This window comes from Caloenas nicobarica, chromosome 1 (genome assembly GCF_036013445.1).
Source record: "Caloenas nicobarica isolate bCalNic1 chromosome 1, bCalNic1.hap1, whole genome shotgun sequence".
Classification (NCBI taxonomy): Eukaryota; Metazoa; Chordata; class Aves; order Columbiformes; family Columbidae; genus Caloenas; species Caloenas nicobarica.
Genome location: NC_088245.1, coordinates 16,040,760 through 16,062,168, shown reverse-complemented (window position 1 = coordinate 16,062,168; position 21,409 = coordinate 16,040,760). Strand labels below are relative to the sequence as shown.

At 49.5% G+C, this 21,409-nt stretch overlaps 1 protein-coding gene across 1 annotated transcript in view; it reads left to right on the top strand.

Annotated features, from left to right (window-relative positions):
* Nucleotides 1-21,409, top strand: part of LAMB1 (laminin subunit beta 1) — a 44,665-nt gene that overhangs the window by 13,501 nt on the left and 9,755 nt on the right. Inside the window, exons 12-24 of the mRNA XM_065650006.1 lie at nucleotides 137-216; nucleotides 2,589-2,724; nucleotides 4,806-4,964; nucleotides 5,765-5,892; nucleotides 6,321-6,444; nucleotides 6,972-7,176; nucleotides 7,336-7,479; nucleotides 7,576-7,807; nucleotides 8,308-8,471; nucleotides 8,946-9,170; nucleotides 10,053-10,270; nucleotides 10,353-10,449; nucleotides 19,667-20,036. Of these exons, the coding sequence (XP_065506078.1) occupies nucleotides 137-216; nucleotides 2,589-2,724; nucleotides 4,806-4,964; nucleotides 5,765-5,892; nucleotides 6,321-6,444; nucleotides 6,972-7,176; nucleotides 7,336-7,479; nucleotides 7,576-7,807; nucleotides 8,308-8,471; nucleotides 8,946-9,170; nucleotides 10,053-10,270; nucleotides 10,353-10,449; nucleotides 19,667-20,036 (2,282 nt within the window). The remainder of the gene's footprint in view (nucleotides 1-136; nucleotides 217-2,588; nucleotides 2,725-4,805; nucleotides 4,965-5,764; nucleotides 5,893-6,320; nucleotides 6,445-6,971; nucleotides 7,177-7,335; nucleotides 7,480-7,575; nucleotides 7,808-8,307; nucleotides 8,472-8,945; nucleotides 9,171-10,052; nucleotides 10,271-10,352; nucleotides 10,450-19,666; nucleotides 20,037-21,409) is intronic.

Here is a 21,409-nt window from a genome sequence, read left to right as displayed (position 1 = left end):
AGCAGGATTCGTGGGTTGGGGGGCAGTCTAGGGTAGCTTATGCCGAGTATTTCCAACTGGGCCTTTGGGGTAGATGGGGTTAAACTGGCACCAAACTGGCACCAGGTTACAGCACCGGTGATGTTGCCTCCTGCAGCCTGAGCACTGGGGCCTGAGCAATGACATGGATGGATGTCGGCCGTGCGACTGCGACCTGGGAGGAGCACTGAACAACAAGTGAGTCTCAGCCTGGTTACTGTCCTGTAATCATTCACCCCAGCGAGTTTCGCTTCGTTTCCAACCACAACATCCAGGGCTGGAGGGGGATGTTTGGGACTGTCTTTCTGCTCTGGTGTGCAGAAAGTGGCAAGTCTTGATTGCAGCAAGGGGTGGCAGAGGCATGCTTGTCTTTTCCATGCTGAGCAGCCTCCATTAGTGCCACCAGCGCAGTTGAACATGTAAAACTGTTTTTAGGACAGCTCTTCCTTTGGTCAGCCAGGGTAGGAGCCAGCCATGGCTTCAGCTCTGCCCTGGCTGTAACCTGGGCTATGGCCCATGTCAAAGCTTTGCTGTCACAGGATCAAAGCAGGAATCAGGCCGTAACATGGGCTGTCAGGCTGGCTTTTGGTTTCCTCACAAACTGTCCCTTTAGCCAGTCTGTCAGTCTGTCCACCAGCACTGGAGGAAGCGCGCCAGCTGCACGATACTGCTGCATTGCCCAGGAGGTACTGCGTGGGGTGGGATGTGGGCCTGGAACTGCCCCTTGGAGAGACAGAGATTTTTCAGAGAAAAGCATAGCTTTTGAAGATGCATCCATCAGTAAGAGCATGGAAGGTCCTGGCTTAAATTCCTGGTCAGAGGGGTGCTGGGTAGCCAGACTGCTCTTCCGACCAGAGCAGTTTTTTGTCCATTAGGTGCGTGCCTGACCCCAGGCTTTCCAATAACAGCACGTTCCTTTGCTCTTTTTTTTTTCCTTCCCTCCACAAACCCTTTGAAAAGTCCTGCTTTTGTCTGAAGCCACAGAAGTTTCCCAACGGGGTGAACAAACTGTTTCCACTGGAGCCCACAGGACCAGAGCAGGGGAGTTTGGGACTGGTCCCGGTGTGAGTCCTGTAGGTCATCACAGCCTGCGGACAACCCATCACTGTCAGCGATCGCTGTGGGAATGTCCTGTGGGCTGTCTCTCCCCTCCACTCCCAAGTGAATTATTACCCCTTGGCAGACAGCTGCGTGGTCATTAGTGATTATTTACTCTTCCGTGCTGGCTCCCTGCATGCAGATCGGTTATGCCGCACAGCTTTTAACAGCTCCCCTGGTGCAGCCACTGCCAGGGGTCTGGGGCCTGGCTTGGCCGTGGCTCAGCAAGGCTTTGCAGCCTGTTTCCCGTGTGCCGAGCCCAGCGATTGCAAAACCAGGCCGAGAGGGGACGTGCAGTGTCCTGGTGTGGGCAGGGAGCAGCTGCGCTTTCCTCTGGCTGCAGGAGAGCTGCAAAGCCCGGCTCAGCTCCCCGCTTCCACCTCTAACATCAGCTGGGAAGTGGAGCATCATCCTGGCCAGGGCTCCTCTCCCCAGCTGCCAAACTGCTGCCTCCTGGCTGCTGTTCAGGGTGTGGGATGCAGCACCTGGGGCAGCCTCACCTTGCCCAAAATTCATCCCTGCTCTGTAACCCAGGTGGTGGAGTCATTGCTGTCCCTGGAGGGGAAACTTCCCAGCTCCCCTTCTGGGGCAGCTGGGGCACTTCTGGCATCTCAAAGTGAGCGTTTAAGTGAATCTCTGCAACTTCAAAAATGGTTTCAGTTAAAAATTGTGCTTCAAATGTGGGCCTGAAAAAGCTGGAGATTTTCCGTGGAAAACGGGGGGGTGACTTAAGAAAATGTTTCTAAATTCGACTCGAATTTAAAGAAAGGGGCGTCTTTTGGTGGACCAAAAAACCTGTATGTCACCCTGGACAGACCTCCATTCCCCAGCGACGGCTGTGTCTGTCCCACTTTAAAGCAGCTGGGTGTGTTTTTTCCCCGTGTATAGCTGCTGGTGGGTGACCTCTCAGGACGTGCTTTGCAGTATACGAGAGCACCTTGACGTCCTGGGGCATGCAGGGTTATGCATGTTCTTGCTTTACCTGAGCCTGTACAGATATGCTGCTTGCGCGGCCCACAAGCCTGTAGCTGAAGGCTGCCCTCAGCTTGCAGGACAGACATGCCTCTTGGCTGTGTCTGTGGTAGCAAGTGAAGCTCTCCCAGGACTGCTGTGGGGCCCCAGGGAACCTCCTGCATCCATAGCGTGAGATCCTCTGCCATCCAGACAGAGGAAGCCGCAGGCAAAGCACCTCTGGCAATGGTCCCTGGCTATGCTCGCTCCCAGCCTGAGCCTAGCAGTTGTTTGGGAGAAGAATAGCTGGGTTGAGCTTAGACTGCACCCAGCACTGTGCTGCCATGGTAGCAGTGCAGGTGGTCCGGCTGCAGAGCCCGAGAACATCTCGTGTCTGGGTGCAGCCTTGTCCGGAAGCGCTCCTCCTCCTGCGTCACTTAAAACGCCGAAGCGGGAGATGGCTCTAGCACTGTCTCGGTGTAGCCAAGAGGTGTTGTAAACTCATCGCTCTTCCATTCTAGCTGCTCGAGTGAAACCGGCCAATGCGAATGCCGGCCCCACATGTTTGGACGTCAGTGCAACCAGGTGGAGCCTGGCTATTACTTCATTTCGCTCGATCATTACATCTACGAGGCAGAGGAAGCCAGCTTGGGTCCCGTGAGTAGCAGTTCCAGTGGGCTGGCGTGTCTGGACAGCTGTGGGAAGGTTGTTTCACCATTCAGTTCTTGGAACAATCAGCTTTATACCCTAAGTGTTTTGCAATTAATGTGTGAAAAACATAAAACTGAATTGTATCAGAAAACCATTAACCTGTAGCCCTTCAATCTTCGTATCGATAAATAACTTAGTAATTTAGGGGGGGGAACTGCTCTTTTTCTTTTTAAACCTGTTTCTTTGGTCATGACTGCACAGTTTGTTTCCTGTCAGTGTCCCTCTCTGTACCCCTCTACGTACATGCCCACTGCACCCACTTGTTCCCATCTTATCTCAAGAGCAGTGGGACACCGAGACTGGCTCTTTGGTGCCACTGAAACTGAGAGGGAACAAAGCGCTCATTTAAGCACAATGCCACAGCTTTTAGAGTTTCTGTACATCAGCAGCATTTCTTTTAATAATGACTAAAACCATGGTTGGTTGTGCAGAAAGCTGCTTTTGTAAGTGAGGTTCCCTCTAACTTGTTTAGCCCGCTGGCATGGTACATCAGGGTCTCTGGCTTTTTCCATTCATCACCCCACAGCCTTGCTTTTAATTCATTAACAGCAGCTAGGTGATTACATCAATTATTTTTGCCTCCAGCAAGGAGTCAGGGAGATGAGATAATGGTTTCTCTACAGCAGCAGATCCTTGTCTGCTTGTAATTGGGGCACTTGGTCCTAATTTATTTTTTTCAGTCAAAATGCAGCCACTCCACAGTTTCAGCCCAGGCAGCGGATTTTTGCTGTTAGGCAGCTGCGGAGAGGGAAGGCAGTGCAGAGCAGAGGTTGGACCGCAGCAGAGGGTGTGTGAGCTGGCACAGGGGTTTTGGTGCGCTCGTGTCTGCCTGGTTGGAGAGGTGGTACCCAAGGCCTCACCGGGGCTCAGGGATGGGGGAGCTTGCCGTGAAAACCCACCTTGCCGAGCAGAGCAAGAGGATGTGCCTTTTGAAACCTTCAAAACAAACCGCTTTAAAAAACGCCAATATGGAAAAGCTTTCTCACAAGTCTGGTGGCAGAATAAAACTCTGAATTCCCAGGTAGAGGCCCAGCACAAGCCAAAATGAAGTGGCACAGAGTTGCAGGGATTTTCAGGCGATGCCAAGCCCCTGTGCTCCCCGCAGCTGCACACCCCTGCTCAAGTCCTGCCTGCCATCCTTCCTGGGGAGCTCTGACCCTTTGTGCAAAGTCAAATGGTAATGACTTACAGACAGACTCTCTTCAAAGCGTGTGAGAATACATGAGGGGACATCCTGAAGCGATACGTATACATATAGTCATTTCCTTACATTTTATCCCTTTTTTCTGAAGCAACTTCCTTAGGAATGCACGGGATGTTGTTCTGTGCAGAGAACTATTCATGGATGCAGATATATTTGAAATGGGAAGTTTGAACACAACACATTTCCCTTTTCTGTTGCCTTTTTCCTCTTTTTTGCTTTATATAAAGAGTAGCAGATACAAACTTGGCATCTCAGACTGAAAGGAGTGAACATGTATTTATTTAGTTATTAAATATCTATCGATGATTAGGATCTCTGTTATTTAGTGACACCCGATTCATTATGGCCATGATCCGCTTTTCAAATGTTACTAGGAGCAGTGGTTTGGTTTGGAGCAGCGTGGTGTAGTCAGGAAGTAATCAGCACTCAGCTTGGGCGGTTCATAGAGCAGTTATGTACCACCGCAGTAAATCCTACTGCTACAAGTATGATGTGAAAGTCCTTACAGTGAACGAGATGTCATAGCTGGTGGATTAGTTACTCACAGCAAGTTTTTAAATATAATTCCCCATTATAACAGAGAAATTGATGAAGAGTTGTGCAATGTTGTTTTATCTTTCTTGCTTTTTGCAAGTGGTTAAGCAGAAGGGCAATAGTGTGCATGTCCATGGGTTTAAAAGAGAATTTCTGTTCTCTGGGATGCAAACAATGGATGCTGCGATCCAGAAGTGATCTATCATCAGAACTCACCATTTCATGTGTTACCATGGGGCTCGCAAATTTAGTGTATTGGTATTAAAATCTCTGTTCCCTGTTCCTGTAGGGAGTAAACATAATAGAGCGCCAGTACACACCGGACCGCACACCATCATGGACGGGCATAGGATTTGTAAGGGTCCCTGAGGGGGCGTACCTGGAGTTCTACATCAACAACATCCCCTACTCCATGGAGTACGATATTCTGGTCCGCTATGAGCCACAGGTAGGTCTGTGAGTAGGGGCATTGCTGCCTCCAGGCAGGGGCCGTATGTCCCGGTGCACGACTGACAGGAGCCTGGCGCTTGTGGAAGTCATCGGGACTCAAAAACAAGGATGGAAGCTCACTTAAGTGTCTGAGATGCATGAAAATCCAGGAAGGTTTTGATTATCACTAGTATTATTTGCTTTACAGTTTTGTTTATTGTTGGATGGTTTCAGCACCTGTTTAATGAGCAAATTAAAAAGTGACAAGTCCCATCAGGACAGATGAGAGTATAAATTGGGCATCAGCCAGATGGGCTTCTAATGGGTGGAAACAATGCTACATGCCTTAGGAGACAGATTTTCAGTCTTGGATGGTGAATGCCTGCAGCCAAGAGTTTGCAAGCGGTTGTTTTTGACTGTGGATAATTCACAGGGTGGAGGGAAAGAAGAAAATTCCCCCAGCTACTTAGAACTAGGTAGCAGTCAACTGCAGTGAAATGCTCAGGTGTGGGAACCAGAGGTGGGTGGGGAGGAGGTTGCCAAACCTGCTGCAGATAATAAGTGCTGACCACCTGCACCTAGTCATATTTTTTGCGATGGAGAGAGGCTGGAGGATGCCCAGGGGCACTTTCTTTTTCCTGTCTCAGCCCAGACCTGCAGCCACCAGATGCCCCATTGATGCTGGAACTGCCTCCCTTTCCTCCCCAAAGCTCAGTGACCACCCCATCTGTGTGTAGGCTCTTCGTGACCCAAGCTCTGGATGCTCCCAGGCGCTTACAGCCATTGCTTGATGCTGATCAGCCTTTTTTTCCCTCCTAGTTGCCGGATCAGTGGGAAAAAGCTGTGATCAGCGTGTCGCGCCCAGGCAAGATTCCCACGGGTAGCCGGTGTGGCAACACAGTTCCTGATGATGACAATCAGGTTGTCTCGCTGTCACCCGGCTCCAGGTCAGTATAACTGGGCAGGCCAAAAGGAGAAAAAAAAATTTTTTAAATTGAAACAGAAATGTCAGTTTTCGGTTGGAAAAGTAATGGAATTTATTTTCCAATGGGTTATAAAAACATATTTAGTATTATGTCTGTAGACTCAAAGCTTTTAAGTTATTCTCATTGTCTGATTTGTTTTCTTCACTGACTAAAGAGGGGGGGAAGTGTTTGCACAGCCTGCGAGTGAACATCAGTGTGACTCTTTACTGGCCGATAAGCTTTTCCGGCTCTCACTCGCACAAACCTCCAAACCACCTACTTCACATTGTAGCTTTGGTTCTGCCTGGTCTTGGCTACTTTCCACTATCTCAATTGCTTTATAGGGCCACCTGAAACATTTTATGTTGCTGGACGTTTGAATTAAGAATTGTGTCCTGTTCCTAATGCAGATATGTCGTTCTCCCGCGACCCGTCTGCTTTGAGAAGGGGCTGAATTACACCATCCGCCTGGAACTGTCCCAGTACTCCTCGGTGGATACAGAGACAGAGAGCCCATACACGCTTATTGACTCTGTAAGTAGAAATTATTTTGGGGATGCTCTGGGGGAAGAGTGTATTTGAACACTTGAAAGTTTGCATCTCCTCTGGGATGTATCTGTGTAAATCCAAAGTAATGTTTTACAACGTTGTTGCTTACAGCCGAAGCGAGATTTTAAGTGAACAATGTAAAGCAGCATAGGTTTCTTCAGTCTCAAAGTATGCAAGTTGTTTTTCTGCTAAGAGGCTTTCGCTGTATTTTACAATTTCATAGCTGGTTCTACAGACCTCAACTTTCACAGTTTTTTCTTTGGAAAGGTTAATGTGTGCCGTGTATGTCATGAATGTCTACCTTTTTCTTTTGAATTGATAGAATTTAGCAGATTACCAGAACTACACCAAAAACTACAGAATTCTTGTCATTTCCCTTCCAAATTCTGTCTGGCTGTTTGCTTTTTGGCTAAAAATGGGTAATAGGAAGTAGGATAATAGTGAATTTCCATAATTTTGGTGGAGGCTGTTTATAAATACTGACATTTTGTCACTGTAAAATTGTTTTGTAGCTTGTTCTCATGCCATACTGCAAATCACTGGACATATTCACAGTGGGAGGCTCAGGAGAAGACGTGGTCACGAACAGCGCTTGGGAAACTTTCCAAAGATACCGGTGTCTGGAAAACAGCAGGAGTGTTGTGAAAACCCCGATGACAGACGTCTGCAAGAACATCATATTCAGCATTTCAGCTCTGTTACACGAGACTGCGTTATGTACGTAACCACCTACTTGTGGGGCAAACTGCACCCGGAAGCTGGATGGTGCTTGCAGGCAGATGGTTTGCACAGGGAAGGCATGTGTATGGGATGAGGCAGGCGTGAGTACCACCTGTGCTGTGATACTCACTCCCCCCAATGCTTTTCTCCACTCAGCGTGCCAGTGTGACCCCCAGGGCTCCCTGAGTTCGGTGTGTGACCCCAGTGGAGGACAGTGCCAATGTCGTCCCAACGTCGTCGGAAGACAGTGCGACAGATGCGTCCCTGGCACCTTTGGGTTCGGGCCGAGTGGATGCCGATGTATGTTCAAACCTTGGCTCTGGGCTGTGCGGCCATCGGGGCCCTCCGTTTAGGGCTTGCCGTGGAAACACAGCCCCTCTCTCCCTTTCCTTGCAGCATGCGAGTGCCACGTCCGAGGCTCTTACAACGCCTTCTGCGACGCGGAGACGGGCCAGTGCCACTGCTTCCCCGGCGTGTACGGGCGGCAGTGCGACCGCTGCCTGCCGGGCTTCTGGGGCTTCCCCAGCTGCCAGCCCTGCCACTGCAATGGCCACGCTGACGACTGCAGCCCCTACACCGGGGAGTGCCTGAGCTGCCGGGACCACACGGCGGGGCACAACTGCGAGAGGTACGGCACGTGTGTCCCCTCCCTGGCCACTCTCCTTCCCCCGGCAGGATGGGAACACAGCTGTTCCCCTCTGGTGCTGGCGCTCGGGTGGGTGTGAATCCAGGGGATAAGTCCCTGCACCCTGGGAGCCAGAGCAGTGCTGGTGGTCCCGGAGGAGGATGGGAGCAGGGACCCCATCTTCCCAGCCCATGGCCTTGCACCTCCCAGCAGTGCCTGCCCAGATGCCAGAGAGCATGCTGTGGTACCCTGGGGCTTCAGAGAGGCTTTCTCCACTGAAAGCCTCTTGAGAGACATCAGCCTTTGGTCTCCTGCTCTTATGCTGGCATAAGCCAGACAAATTTGCCTCTGTGGCTGCTCAGAGCATAAGTGGCACAGGAGAGCTGTAAAGATGTTTCTGCCCTTTTGTTCTTTCCAGTGTTTGAAAACCTAAGTGTAGTTATTGGCAAGGCTTCAGTCCATTTGCCTGCAGTCCCGTATATGCCGTGTACCCCATTGCACAGGTGCCAGGCTGGCTACTACGGAGACCCTGTCCTGGGATCCGGCGACCACTGCCGCCCCTGCCCTTGCCCTGACGGCCCCGAGAGCGGACGCCAATTTTCCAGCGGCTGTTACCAGGATCCGGTCACGCTGCAAGTCGTGTGTGTGTGCAGCGTGGGATACATAGGTATGTCATGGGCGTATAGAGGGGTGCTGGTTGGGTTGAAGCTCCTGGTGGGAAGGGGTATGTTCATATTGGGTTGTTGCAATAGACCGTGGCACCAGTAGCAGTGTGTTGCTGCTGGAGGTTGGCAGCTCTTGGAAGGTGCTGGAGCAGAGTGGTTTGTGCAGGCAATGCCAGCACCACTGTAAACCTCTTCCCTGTCAGTGTGGCGAGGGGTGACTGGTGGTCAGCAGGGGAGCCGAAGGGACGAGTGTGCTGGCAGTGCTGGCACCGTGCCTTGGTGCCCCAGACAGTACCATCCATCCTGCACCAAGCTGCTGCAGTCTCACCAGGCACTGCCTCTGTTGCTTTGAGCATGATCCAATTAACACCCCTCCATTAATGACCTTTATTGTCTTGCCTCAGTCTTGCCATTTATGGGGCTGCTTGCTAGCAAGCCGTGATGGTAATTCCCACCGTGTCTGTTTGTTCAAACAGGCAGTCGATGTGATGAATGTGCGTCTGGCTTCTTTGGGAGCCCCGACGAGGTTGGCGGCGCCTGCCAGCCATGCCAGTGCAACAACAACATCGACACCACTGACCCGGAGGCCTGCGACAAGAAGACGGGAACATGCATGAAGTGTCTGTATCACACGGAGGGGGAAAACTGCCACCTCTGCAGACAGGGCTACTATGGGAGTGCCCTGCAGCAGGACTGCAGAAGTGAGTGGGGAGACGTGGCTGTGTCCCCCCTGCCAGCCATGTCATGGGGTGGCAGCGGCTGCCTGAGCTCTTTTGAATTTACCTGGGAGCATTTGGGGTGGAAGGGAAACCTAATTACCTCCAGCTGGAGTTGTGTGCAGCTGCTCTGCTGCTCAGCGGGGCTCCTGGCTGGGAGGGGAGTCCTTTACATTTGACAGGGAGAGCAGGGACAGCATTTACATGTGCTGAAAGGAGGAGGCTTTTGTAGGAGGAGGGTCTCTTGCCCTCTTGTTAGCGGTCTTAGTTTCCCTCTTCTCCAGAGGCGGCTGGCTGGTGGCGAGGTGAGGGTCTGGGGTTTGTTAACAGCAGGGTTCCTGCAGATGTGGCCGGGCAGTGGGACTGGGTCCTGCCCAGTGAGCTGACCCAGGCGGTGGGCTGGCAGACCCTCCTTTGCCTCAGTGCTGGACACAGCCCGGCAGGGCAGAGGGTCGCTGGGCAGGCGAGCAGAGCCCTGCTGTGCTGGGCGCGCCATCGGCTGCTCCAAGCAGATCCATCCCCGTAGCCAGCTGACTGGAGCCAGGCAGGCTTGGGCTTTGGTTATGTACAGAGGGAGGAAAGAAGAGGAGGAGGAAGACTGGGCTGCTTGAATGAGGGGCTCCTGTTACCTCCTTTGTGCTGGGGCAGAAGCCGTAGAGGCGGCCAGCCTGGGACATGAGGAGGGCTCCTGTGTGGTGCTGGGTGTCATTCAGCGTTGAGTCAGCCAGGCCTGGCCATGGGCATTGGGACATGCCGGCATCTGCCCACAGCTCTGGGGACTCAGAGAATAAACTAAATGCAAACTCTGGGCGGTTTGATAACGAGAGGGCAGGCTAACGTGGAGGCACCATGCTCTTTCCCACACAGAGTGCGTCTGCAACTACCTGGGCACTGTCCGGGAGGACTGCGAGGACTCGGAGAGCTGCCAGTGCGAGGCGGCCACGGGGCAGTGCCGGTGCCTCCCCAACGTGGTGGGGCAGACCTGCGACCGCTGTGCCCCACACACGTGGCGCCTGGCCAGCGGCTCCGGCTGCGAGCAGTGCGGTTGCGACCCTGCGCGCTCCCTGGGACCTGCCTGCAACGAGGTGAGGGGGCTCGGGGCGCCCTGCGGTGACTCGGCCTCTGCTCCAGTGCCAGGTGGTCATGTCTCCTGTTATTCTTTGGCAGTTCACAGGGCAGTGCCAGTGCATGCCGGGCTTTGGAGGCCGGACCTGCCGGGAGTGCCAGGAGCTCTTCTGGGGTGACCCAAGCGTGGAGTGCCAAGGTGAGTCCTGCACCCGCTTCAATGCACCCTACCTGCTCCTTTTGGAAATGACCTGTTGGACGATGGCCAGGCACACTGTCACCTCCCAGTGCACTGGGACACCACTGCTAGGAGCAGCCCCTCTGGTGTGACCCCCGCCTGCGCCCGCATGAGCCTTGGAAATGAGGGAGGAATGGCATGGTGGGATCTGTCTCTGGGGTTTTGGTGCCTCCAGGAACAGGAGGCACAGCAGGAGCCCAGCTTGATGCTTGCCTGGTTTATTTTATTTCTTGTTGAACCCTTATTTAGGAACAGTTGTCTCTGTGTAGTAACCAACTCTTCTTTAACCATTAGGGTACAGTGCTGCCAGGTAAGCCAGTGTGGCAAGAAAATGTATCCCAAGTGTTTGGGTTGGAGAATTGGTCTGGAAATTAATTTCTTTTGCCCTTCGTTTGTATGTAGTGGAAGACTCCTGTCTCCTCTTCTGTCTTGCTAGAGAGGCTGGGGCTGAAGAAATAAGGTTTTTGATTTAGTAGGAGACTTTCCTTATACTTCAGATGAGAATAAAGGAGCAAGCAGAGATCTTGCAGTGGGTTAGTCATAGCTACATGCCACAAAACAGAGCGCCGTGAAGTCTCTTGTTTAGAAAACTGGATGCTCTCTGTCCTTTCATATAAACAAGTCTGTTCTTTAGCTGGAAAAGAAACTTCAAACACTGTCCAGACCAGAACAAACTTGTATCTCTGATCTGTTCAAATAGGAGCCTTTGCCAGGGAGGGTTTGCAGTAGATTAAGGTATTTTTTTCCTGCAGGGAGGAATGTGCTTGCTGTGGTCTTTAATAAATCCCTTACAATAGAGATACCTTAGAGCCCATTATCTAACCAGATAGGCAGGTCACAGCTACTTGGTTAATGCAGCAGATGAAAGGACTGGGGAATTGTCCTGGTTCCTGAGTACATATTGGGTTTCTCAGGAAGGCTGTGTGTGTTCTGGCATGGTGAGGGGCGCTGACCCTGCTGGCTCTGGGGCAGGGATTGTCTCTTGGTATCAGCAGTCTCCATCAGGGTTTATTGATGGAGCCCATCTGCATACCTTATCGGCAGGATTTTGCCATGTAGCAGCATTTCTGGCCTCTCATGGAGTTTCTGCTGCCTTTTGAGCATGTGAAAACCTGCTTTTTAACATCTCTGAAATAGAGGATATATTCTTCGGAGCCTGTTTATACCACGCAACCTCTACGCTCTCTTTCCAACCCACTGCCCCTTCTGCCTCTAAGTGACACATGAGACTTGCTTGGGTGAAGATGCGGATTTTCCTTCAGGATTGCATCCGACGGGAGGTCTCTGTGGCAGGTGGGGAGAGCTGGTGCCCGGGTCTGAGCCACAGCAGCCTGGGGTGCAATGCCCTGGATGGGCTCGAAGCATGTGCTCACCCGTGGAGCGAATCCAGCCCCACGGTGCTGCCGCCCTGTCTCCCATCCTTCCTCGGCAGGGAGAGAAGCAGCTTCTCAGCCTTCACGTGGTCCCGTGAGCGGAGGGGTGATGTTCAGGCTGACAGCCGCGCAGCCGCCCCATGGGCAGGGAGCAGCTCTCGGCAGCAAGCCGTGTGCAGGCGAACTGGGAAAATGCTCCATTTAAGGAGTTGCAGAGCAATGCCCCTGGAAAATAACTTAAATACGGCCTGTGGCCAAGGTGAAGCTGGAACTGAGAAGAGGCTTTGTCACAAAGACATCAGCTTCAGCTGCAGTGGGGGACGCAGACCCCTGGCTGTAGCATTTGCCACCTGCCCTCAGTGACATGCTTGTGCTGGCCTGAGCAGCCAAAGTGGCCGTGTTCTGTGCTGCTTTTGGGAAGAAAACACAAACTGACCTGGGTGTGGATGGTGAAAGAGCTCTGAACCATGTGAATATAGATGGGTGGTCCTCACTGCGGGCACCGAGCTGATGCAGAGGTGTGGACATCAGTCCCAATGACTCCAGGGATGGATCCTCCACCAGCTGGGGCAAGTGACTTCTGCCCAAGGTTGGAAATCGCAGGGTGCCTCACTCAAGGGACAGAAATGTGTGATCTCTTCACAAGAGGTCTTCAGGTTGTTGGCACCAAGAGACACAAGCTCCCGCTGAGAAATGAGGACTGTACTGCCCACACTGCTGTGACACCCTTTACAAATATTTTAAATAGTTAAAAAAAGTGGGCTCACGTGAACACAAGTGCCTGCAAACAGCCTCTGGACAGGGCTCTGTGGAGATGTACAAAATTGCCCACCCAAGACAGGCCAGGGGCCGCAGCCCCCCGTGGGTTCCCAGCAGCAGCACCGAGCTGTGGCTGTGGCACCAGAGTCCCAGCACACTCCACTGGAAACCAGGCTCCAGGGCACGCTTCACCGCCATTCCCATCAGTGGCAGTGACAATTGCCAGCTGCTGCCTGCGGCCTGCTTTGTGGAAATCTTGGTAAGATGGGAGACAGTGAAGCAGAAGCTGGGGGAGGCAGGTTTTTGCACCTCATCTGGGTGCTTTGATTTGCGGTCTGTGCTCTCTGTGGTGGAGAGAAAGCGTCATCTGATGTGTCCTCTCTGCACGTCCCCAGTGATCACACTGGAACCAGACCTCTGGGACAAGCTGAGGTGGGTGCCTACATTTGGGCAGCATCTTGACCCCTCAGTACTGGGTACAGTCCCGCCACCCACAGATGTCTGTTGGGGATTAGACACTGCAGCCAGTCTGTAGGACTGTGTCTTTGGAGACTGCTGACTCCATGCTTTAAAAAAGCGAAACAGTCGTTTTATGTAATGTAATGCCTGGAACAAGCACAGGAGAGGCACAGAGGATGGGGAAAAACCCAGCGTCTCTCTCTCGGCCTGGCGCGGGTCCCCATGAGGGTTACAGCGAGCAGGAGCTGTGCAGTGAGCGTTGTCTGCTCGGGGCCAGCAGCAGCCCCTTGGCACGACTCTGGCCATTGCTTCAGCTACGAGCTACACGCAGTTCTGCGCGAGCCCACAGGTGAACATGTGCGTGTGCATAATCCTTGCTAAGGTTGTAAATAGCAGGACTACAATTTTCATCAGACTCCGAGTCTCCCAGGCATTTCTGCTGGAGCTTTTCCAAAGCCTGGCAAGCACAGTGCAGGACCCAGCGTGCTGAGCCCTGCGCCGACCTCAGCCCGCGGAGCACGTTTCTGGCAGGAGGCTCCTGCTCCCGAGAAGCCTCTGAGATACGGTGTGGCTGCAGAGGCAGCTTGAACAATACCCTTGCACAGTATATAGTTGAAGTTTATGTTTCATAGAATATAAAGATGACAATTTTACTATCATTACTGTTTTAATTGAACAAAACAGAACAGAGTGCAGTTAGTAAAAAGGCACTGTATGAGATCGCAAGTTAGGTTGTATCTCCTCTTTACAAGAAGCATACCTTTGTCAATCTTTTTCTGTGTTGGCCTTGACTGTCAAACCCTACTGTTAGAAACAGAATTGAATTGAACTAAGATGACAAAAAGTAATGTTTTTATCAAATACTCATTGCAGACATTGGCAGAAAGTTGTTTTTCTCAATTTTTAGTCTTCGTTACGTACCTGGTGCCAAAACATCTGTTCACTGAAAATTACTCCGTTGTCATTTAAGAATAGGCTTTGTAATCTTAATTCAACACCTGGTTCTTATACTAGTCATGTCGGCTGTTTTATAGGAGGTGTTTATAGTGCAGAGAGAAAGATTAGCAGATGTTTCTTTTCCTTCTGTTATAAGTGTCTAAAGGAAGTCAGACATCCTACACTAAAGGAATTATAATTTTCACTTTGCATTTCATAATTTCAATTGACTTGTGGTCTTATAATATTGATTGTTTCCAGAAAATTGCCCTTTTGGCAAGGTCTGCTAGCATGTTAAAATGCAGCATAACTCTAGTAATTGTAGGCTGGGATCTTATCTTAACACTCATACTGGAAATGGTAACGCGGAGGAGTTAGCAATATGCTTACAGGGTAATTTAAATCAATAGCTGATTATTCAGAAGAAATTTGCTAGCTCTGCAAAACTTTCAACCTTACAAATTGCTGAATGGTTTTATCATCATAGTGCCTCACTACCACCGGGAAATGATGCCAGGAAATCATGTTTGAACAAACCCTTTGTTTTTTTTGCTGCGGAGGAGTTAAACATTTGATGCTCTCTGTCCCCAGTCTCAAGCAGTAAAGTAAATATTTCTGCAAAAATGATTTCTGTTCTGTGTAGGATGGTGTATGACACTCACTTGTTCCTAGCATCCTGCGATAAGGCATTAAACACTGAGACTGATCTCCGTACAGCCCTTTTAGTATCCATTTTATCATCTTGGCTGTATTATCAACTGCTCTGACACACCTTAGTTTAAATTAAGTGATATGCAAATATGCCCATAGTAAATTACAGAAGCTCAGATGGAAGTGAGTTGTAAATATTTAAAATCAGAGGGAAAGGTAGCAGTGCTGTCAGAGTAAGTGAAACATAAAGTGTTTCATAGATCCTTGTGAGCTTGAAGCAAACCACTCGAGCTAGTAATTTACTGCTTTGGGATTTCTCCCCTTAGGTTTCTACAAGACTACATGTGTGCGTGTTACTCTAATCTTTTAAGATCAGGAAAAAAATATTACTGAAAGCAAAATGTATTGATCAAGGTGGTATTAAAATCACTCATGGATACTCTGTGTGTCCGTGGACATGTGTGCACATGTGTTTGTGAACAGCTGCAGCTCCAATCTTTTGTAGTCGTAAGCTGCTAATCAGCAGATCCTGACTGAAGAATTTGGCTAGAAGATTTTCCTGTCAAAAATGTGATTTCATTTAAGTCGGAGTATGCCATAGAAGAATGTCTGATTGAGTTAAACACCCAATTAAAGAAAACAATACACCCAGTTCCAAAATGACATGTTGAAACAGAAACCTATTGTTTAACTTAGTAAATGCTCCTTTGAAAACCCTCAGATCTTTGACCAGTGGTTTCAAAAAACTTCTTTTCATCCAGTATACTTTCTGTGGGAGGAACTGCAGTGTCCTGCTCTGCTTACCTGGGGACGGATTTGATCCCTGTCTAGCTGATCTTCAAAGCAAGCAGCCCAGTCTGTGTTAACCTGCAGCCCCTCACCCTGGCCTTCATCCCCTCCTCTGGATGAAGGGAGAATAATCAGCCATTTGTCTTGAAGGCAGCTTCCAACCCAAACTGCTTAAGGCATCTAAATACCTTGCAGTAAATTCAGCATCTGTGTGGTTTTACGGTGCAAAATGAACCACTGTTCCCAGTGGCTAATCACATAAACATAGTTAAGGCATTTAGAAAGAACTTACAGGACTTTGTCTTTCCTTATTCCACAGATAGTGTTAGATGGAGTATAAAGCCCTTGCCAGCTACTGGATAATAACCGAAACACTTCTGCATCCCTAGGTGTGCCTGCATGCTTCTTTTCCTTGGGGAAAATTAGATAAACCGGGCATATACTAAAATTAGATGTGGTGTAGCTACTCAAGTGTTACATCAGACTTACGCGTGTGCTGGGTAGAGCCAAAATCTCCAGAGCCAAGCTATACTTTGAAGGTCACGTTTGCGTTAGCCTGTTTGAGTACATCAGAAGCCAAACTGCTGTAATAGAGAGCACCACTAGTACAGGACTGCGCAGGAGTCGGCTCACGTGGTGGCCATAGGAATAGTTGGACATTAACAAGGAGGTGGCAGAAGAGCAAGAACTCTGCTGTAGCTAGGTGTGATGCTGGGGTGCTTTGGCCAAAAATTATACTGGGCATGGCATGCTGGTTATTCCGGCACAGTGTTTGCTGTTTCTAGCAGGTGATGGGAATCAAGGCATCTCCTGTGTTCACATCCCGGTTCGTTGGCAGTGATTATCAAATGTCACATGAATCCTTTTGGTGGGTGTGCACCCACTGTCATAAATGATGGGTGTGTAACTTGGCACATGGTTATTCTTCCTTGAGCCATTTGCCAATCCCGTGCCAGCCTTTTCCGCTCCACATCAGCTAGGAGGTCTTCCTTTGCTTTCACACAGATTCTGCCACTGTCTCTGTGCTTTTGTCCCTTTAGGACAAAGTTCTGCCTTGAAATCTCACAGAGACCGAAGCCAGCGGGTGCTTGGTAACCATGCATTGCATGAGGCAAAGAAGTGACACCTGTGCACTTGGTGGCCCATGGTGTTCAAGGTGCTCGTCACTACTTAGAAGCCTTTGTATGATCTTGTCTCAGGCTTGCTTACCTCCTCTTGGGAAGTCACCACAGCTGAAGTCAGTTGAGGGTTTGATTCCCACCATCCTGTAAAGGGAAGATGCTCTCTGCAAGGGCTTTGGATGTGCTCCATTCCAGGGTGTAAAATATCCTGGTGGTGGTGGCCAGGGCACGGGGTAGAAGACTCCCACTATCTCCAGTATCTTTAACGGAGGAGTCCTGTTCCACATGGCATCGGAGGGCAGAAGAACAGTTTCTGTGGGTTTCTGGCTGGCCAAATTTAGTTATTAATGCCTTGTTGGGAATTTGGACCCAGCATCTCATAGAAGCACTTGGAGACTGACTCCGGCAAGGAACAGAAATGGTTTCAACTGTGGCTGAAGTGCTTGGCTAAGGTCATCTAGACTCTTAAAAAGGAGATCGCATGTAACCAAACACTGGCATGCATGTGTCATTTGTGAGATGAAAGGTTTGCTCAGAGGATGTGAGTTGCAAGGGGAGCAGTGATGCTTTTGTGAGAATTTTAAAAATGTTTCAGTCCGTGCCACAGGAAGGAATTGTCCAAGGGCTGTAGCTAGAAAGACCGTACCACCAATATGTAGAAATGCCTCTGAAATTTTCAAAATGGAAAGAAAATAAAATCTACTGGAATCTTCTTACTCCAGTTCTGAGGAAGGCTTTTTCTTGTTTTCCTTTACGCTATGTGATTTTACCTAAAAATAGAGGTAAAATTATCTTCAGTTTTACCTTTTGGATTGAAAGCTGGTGTGGTCCCATGCACAGTCAATGACTTTTGAAGATCACAAAGAAAAGAAAGAGCAAGTGTGAAGCCAGCCCTTTTGAAAGCCATTTTAGATATGTTTTATTCATACTACAGAAGTAATGCAGAGCCAGCATTGCCTGTTTCTGGCCTTGATAGAGAATCCTCAACTGGAAAAAAAAAACCCAAACCAGTAATGTTTCTGGCTGCCTTGTACGATTTTCTTGTGGATCCCACAAAGCTCAGTTTAGAAGTTTTGTAGAATTCTAGAAATGTGATGATTCTTCCGACTGTTGTGCTGTATTTAGAATGATTTAGTTCTTTGCTCTTTATCATCTCCCAACAAGCAGCTGTGGAGTTTGGGTTTTCACTTTGCAAACAAGTCAGTACTTAAATTCTCCTCTCCCCTTCCCCAGCATTTTCCGGCACCACAGATTTTTGGCACCCACATTACCGTGTAAATGCTACTAAAGCCATGTTGTCTGGCTTTCCTGAACATGTAGGTATTCAGGAGTAGAATTACCAACATGTTGTGGGGTTTTTTTTGCTTTAAGCTTTTAAAATCCTCAAGTAAATATAGTGATCTGATTTGCCAGCAAAAGGTATTCATGTAACTTGATCAAATCTTGGGATCTTTGAGAAGAACCATATGCTATTTAGCCTCTTTCTATGCAGAGGAATTTGAACAATTCATCATTATACCGAGGGCCTTATTAGTTGACAGAGGGGTTAAGTGACCTCCTTCAAACAGGAACTCTGACAGTTTGCCTGCAGGGAACATATTCCATGGTGAGCTGACTACTTAAGCACTTTCGATGTAAAGTAAAAACAATCTCTTGTGTCAGGGTATAATTCAAAGAACAAAGGACCATTTTGCTCAATTGTGCAGGCAGCAGAAGTTATTTTTGTCTCTTGCCTCTCATATTCACATTGTACAAGAAAGTCGTTTTGTTGAGGAGCGATTTGTTCTGCTGAGGCTCTTTGTGTAATTTTTGAACTGAAGACCACCACTGTGTTTTGCCATTGAAGCAAACAATGTGCAATCTTGAAAACGGCTTTGTGTTTTGCCCTTTTTTCAAGGGGGCATGTGCTTGGGGTGCGTGAATTGATTTATGGACCTTTTTGAGCCATTAACCTCTTTCAAGGATGCCTGGTAAATGGATGTGTAAGTGAAGGCTTTTATCAGGTATGGAGGTCCTTTTCCTATTCAAGGAATGTGTGCTTGACCTGCTTTGGCTGTATTTTGCCGCAATGGTAGGTAGATGACCTGCCTATTTTCAAGGTCCCTCTTTCTGTTCTTTGCTATCATCCCTTTATGAAAAGCTTTGCGGGTTGGTAATTTCCTCTGCTGCTGCTGGTGCCTGTGTAATTAAGGAGGAGGAGAGGTCAAGTGGCAGCCCAGCTGCATGGAAACGCTTCTCCTGATAGCGTTATTGCACACAAAGTGTGTGTCTGTGCTTCTGCAACTGACCGCATATCAGTAAGTTAATTGAGTAACTTCTCTTCGTGGTGGGTTGGTGCTGAAGAGGTGCATCTTTATTCTGAAAGCTTATTCAAAAAACATGTTGCCCAAACCTGATCACTCCGATTCGGCAACCACCTGGAGGCTCTGGTCTTACCTGACTGGCATATAAGGATAGGAAGGTGTTCACAGTTACAAAAATAAGAAAGTCCATTTCAGGAAGGTGTGTCTTGTGGTAGGGAGCTCCACCACTTAACTAAGTGCTGTGAAATCAACTATCTCCTTTTATTGTGCTGTTTGTGGGAGGTGCATGGGAGGGTGGTTGATTTTTGGTCTGCAGGGTTCCTCAGTTGACCCCTACTCCTGTGCTGGAGGAGACAGCACATGGTTGTTCCTTGTTCACTTTTTCTATTTCACTCATGTTTTGCTCTTAAACCCCTCTGCTATGTGTCTGCCTGTTGTTTCTTTTCCCAGCTGGAAAGCCTTACCCTACTTACTCTTCATTGTAGGAGTGAAACTGGCATCTTTGTCTTCAATTGCAATCCAGCTGACATCCAAACGTTGCAAGAAGTGTCCATCCTTGCACCATTATTGTGCTTGTTTCTGAGATGTGCAAATCCTGGTCTCCACTAGAGTTATTGCCTTGTCTCTCTCCCCTTTCACACTCCACTCTGGTTCCCCCATAGCCAAGCAGACACATCCGTAATTAACACTTCGATACGTCCCTACTTCTTTATAACTGGTTATTTTTTTTTTTCTCCCTGCCAATGTCAACATCATTTCCCTCACCGTAGCCTTTTTCTCCTTCCAGCTTGTGACTGCAACCCTCGTGGCATCCAGACCCCGCAGTGTGACCGTGCCACCGGGCAGTGCATCTGCAATGAAGGGGTGGAAGGGCCACGCTGTGACAAGTGCTCCCGGGGCTACTCGGGCTTCTTCCCTGACTGCGTGCCATGCCACCAGTGCTTCGCCCTCTGGGACGTGATCATCAGCGAGCTGGCTAACAGGACCCAGCAGTTCCTGGATAGGGCTAATGCCCTCAAAGTCACTGGAGTCACTGGCCCATACCAGCAGACGCTCAGCACCCTGGAGGAGAAGCTCAGTGAAATTAAAACCATCATTGCTCAAAATCCAGCTGCCGAGCCCCTGAAGAATATTGGGAATCTCTTTGAGGAAGCGGAGTGAGTACAGTCGCAGTGACGTGGATAAGTCTAGCGTGGGAAGGAGTGGGAGAGCCAGTGAGCTGGGGTTTACTGGAGTGACCCCAGCTGGGTGCGGTGCGCTGGGGCTCCAGTGCTGGTGGAGCACCTCGCGGTGCTCAGCACAGCACTGAGCATCCCTCCCACCAGCCGAATCCCGGCCAGGGAAGGCAGGAGCAGCACGGCTGCCGTTCTCTGGGCAGGGATTGTCCTGCTCCCACTGCACACCAGGCAGCTAATTACTGCAGAGCCTCTCACGCTTGCCTTGCGCTCCCCCGGGGCAAAGGACAAACACTGCTATTATGTGAGAGAATGAAGAGGGGAGAGATTAAATTCCTGGATTTCCGTGTGTAACTGATGAGTTGGAAACTTGGGATCCTTTCTGAACTCTGAGTGTGTGGGGGGAAGCACCAGCTTCATAACAAGGATTGTTTCCATTTTTCTCAAAGTAGGAGCCTTCTATTTTGTTTCAGGGCTAAGCATACAAAAGACGGTAGTTTGTGCTTTTGCAGATGGGGCAGTTTAACGTCAAGTAGGATAACAGATGCTTTCTAGCTGTGTGTGCAACTGCTTGAGCTTGGTTGGGCATTGTAAAGGGGACTGCACAAAGCCGAGGGGCGAGAATTAAAGCACAAATGTCTCAATTAGGGATACACTTGTGCCCTGCAGCTCTCCGTCTCCAGCTGGAGAGCTGGGGATTGCTGCTGCATTTGGGCTCTGTGTGTACTGAGGGAGGTCAGAGCAGCGCAGGGGCTGCTTTTCCCTAACTATATATGTACATATTTATACATGTATCTGTTCTTGCTCCTCTCTGGCTGTATAGAAGTAGTACTGGGCTTGGAAGGACTCCTGGAAAACAGCAGGCTGTTGGGCCATTGAGAGCTGTAAATTGCTCACAGAGCTTCAATACCGCCTGATTCTTTCAGACAGTGGAAACACCCGGATTGGTGGGATCACCATGGATGGGAATAGCTTCCTATGCCCGCTTGAGTTCCGCAGCAGCGCTGATGTGTCACATACACTTGGTTCGCCTTTCAGGGTTATCCCACGAGCTGAAGCCTGCTCTGTGGCTCACTGAGACCGTACTGAATGCTGAGGCTGGGAGATTTTCCTTCATAGACGTAGAGAAATGGCTGATGAGGAGGGATCTTTACAGATGAGTTAAAAGAATCCATTGTGTTAAAACTAAGGCTTCCCCCCGCCCTGCTTCCTGAAGTTCAGATCTGTCCCATGAGCTCGTAGTAATCAAAACTGCATTTGTAGCTGTGTGGGGTGGGATGGGAAGCAAATTATGTATGGATCATAGTAGTCAACCCTGACCTATGCAGTTGCCATGACACAAGAGCATTACACCA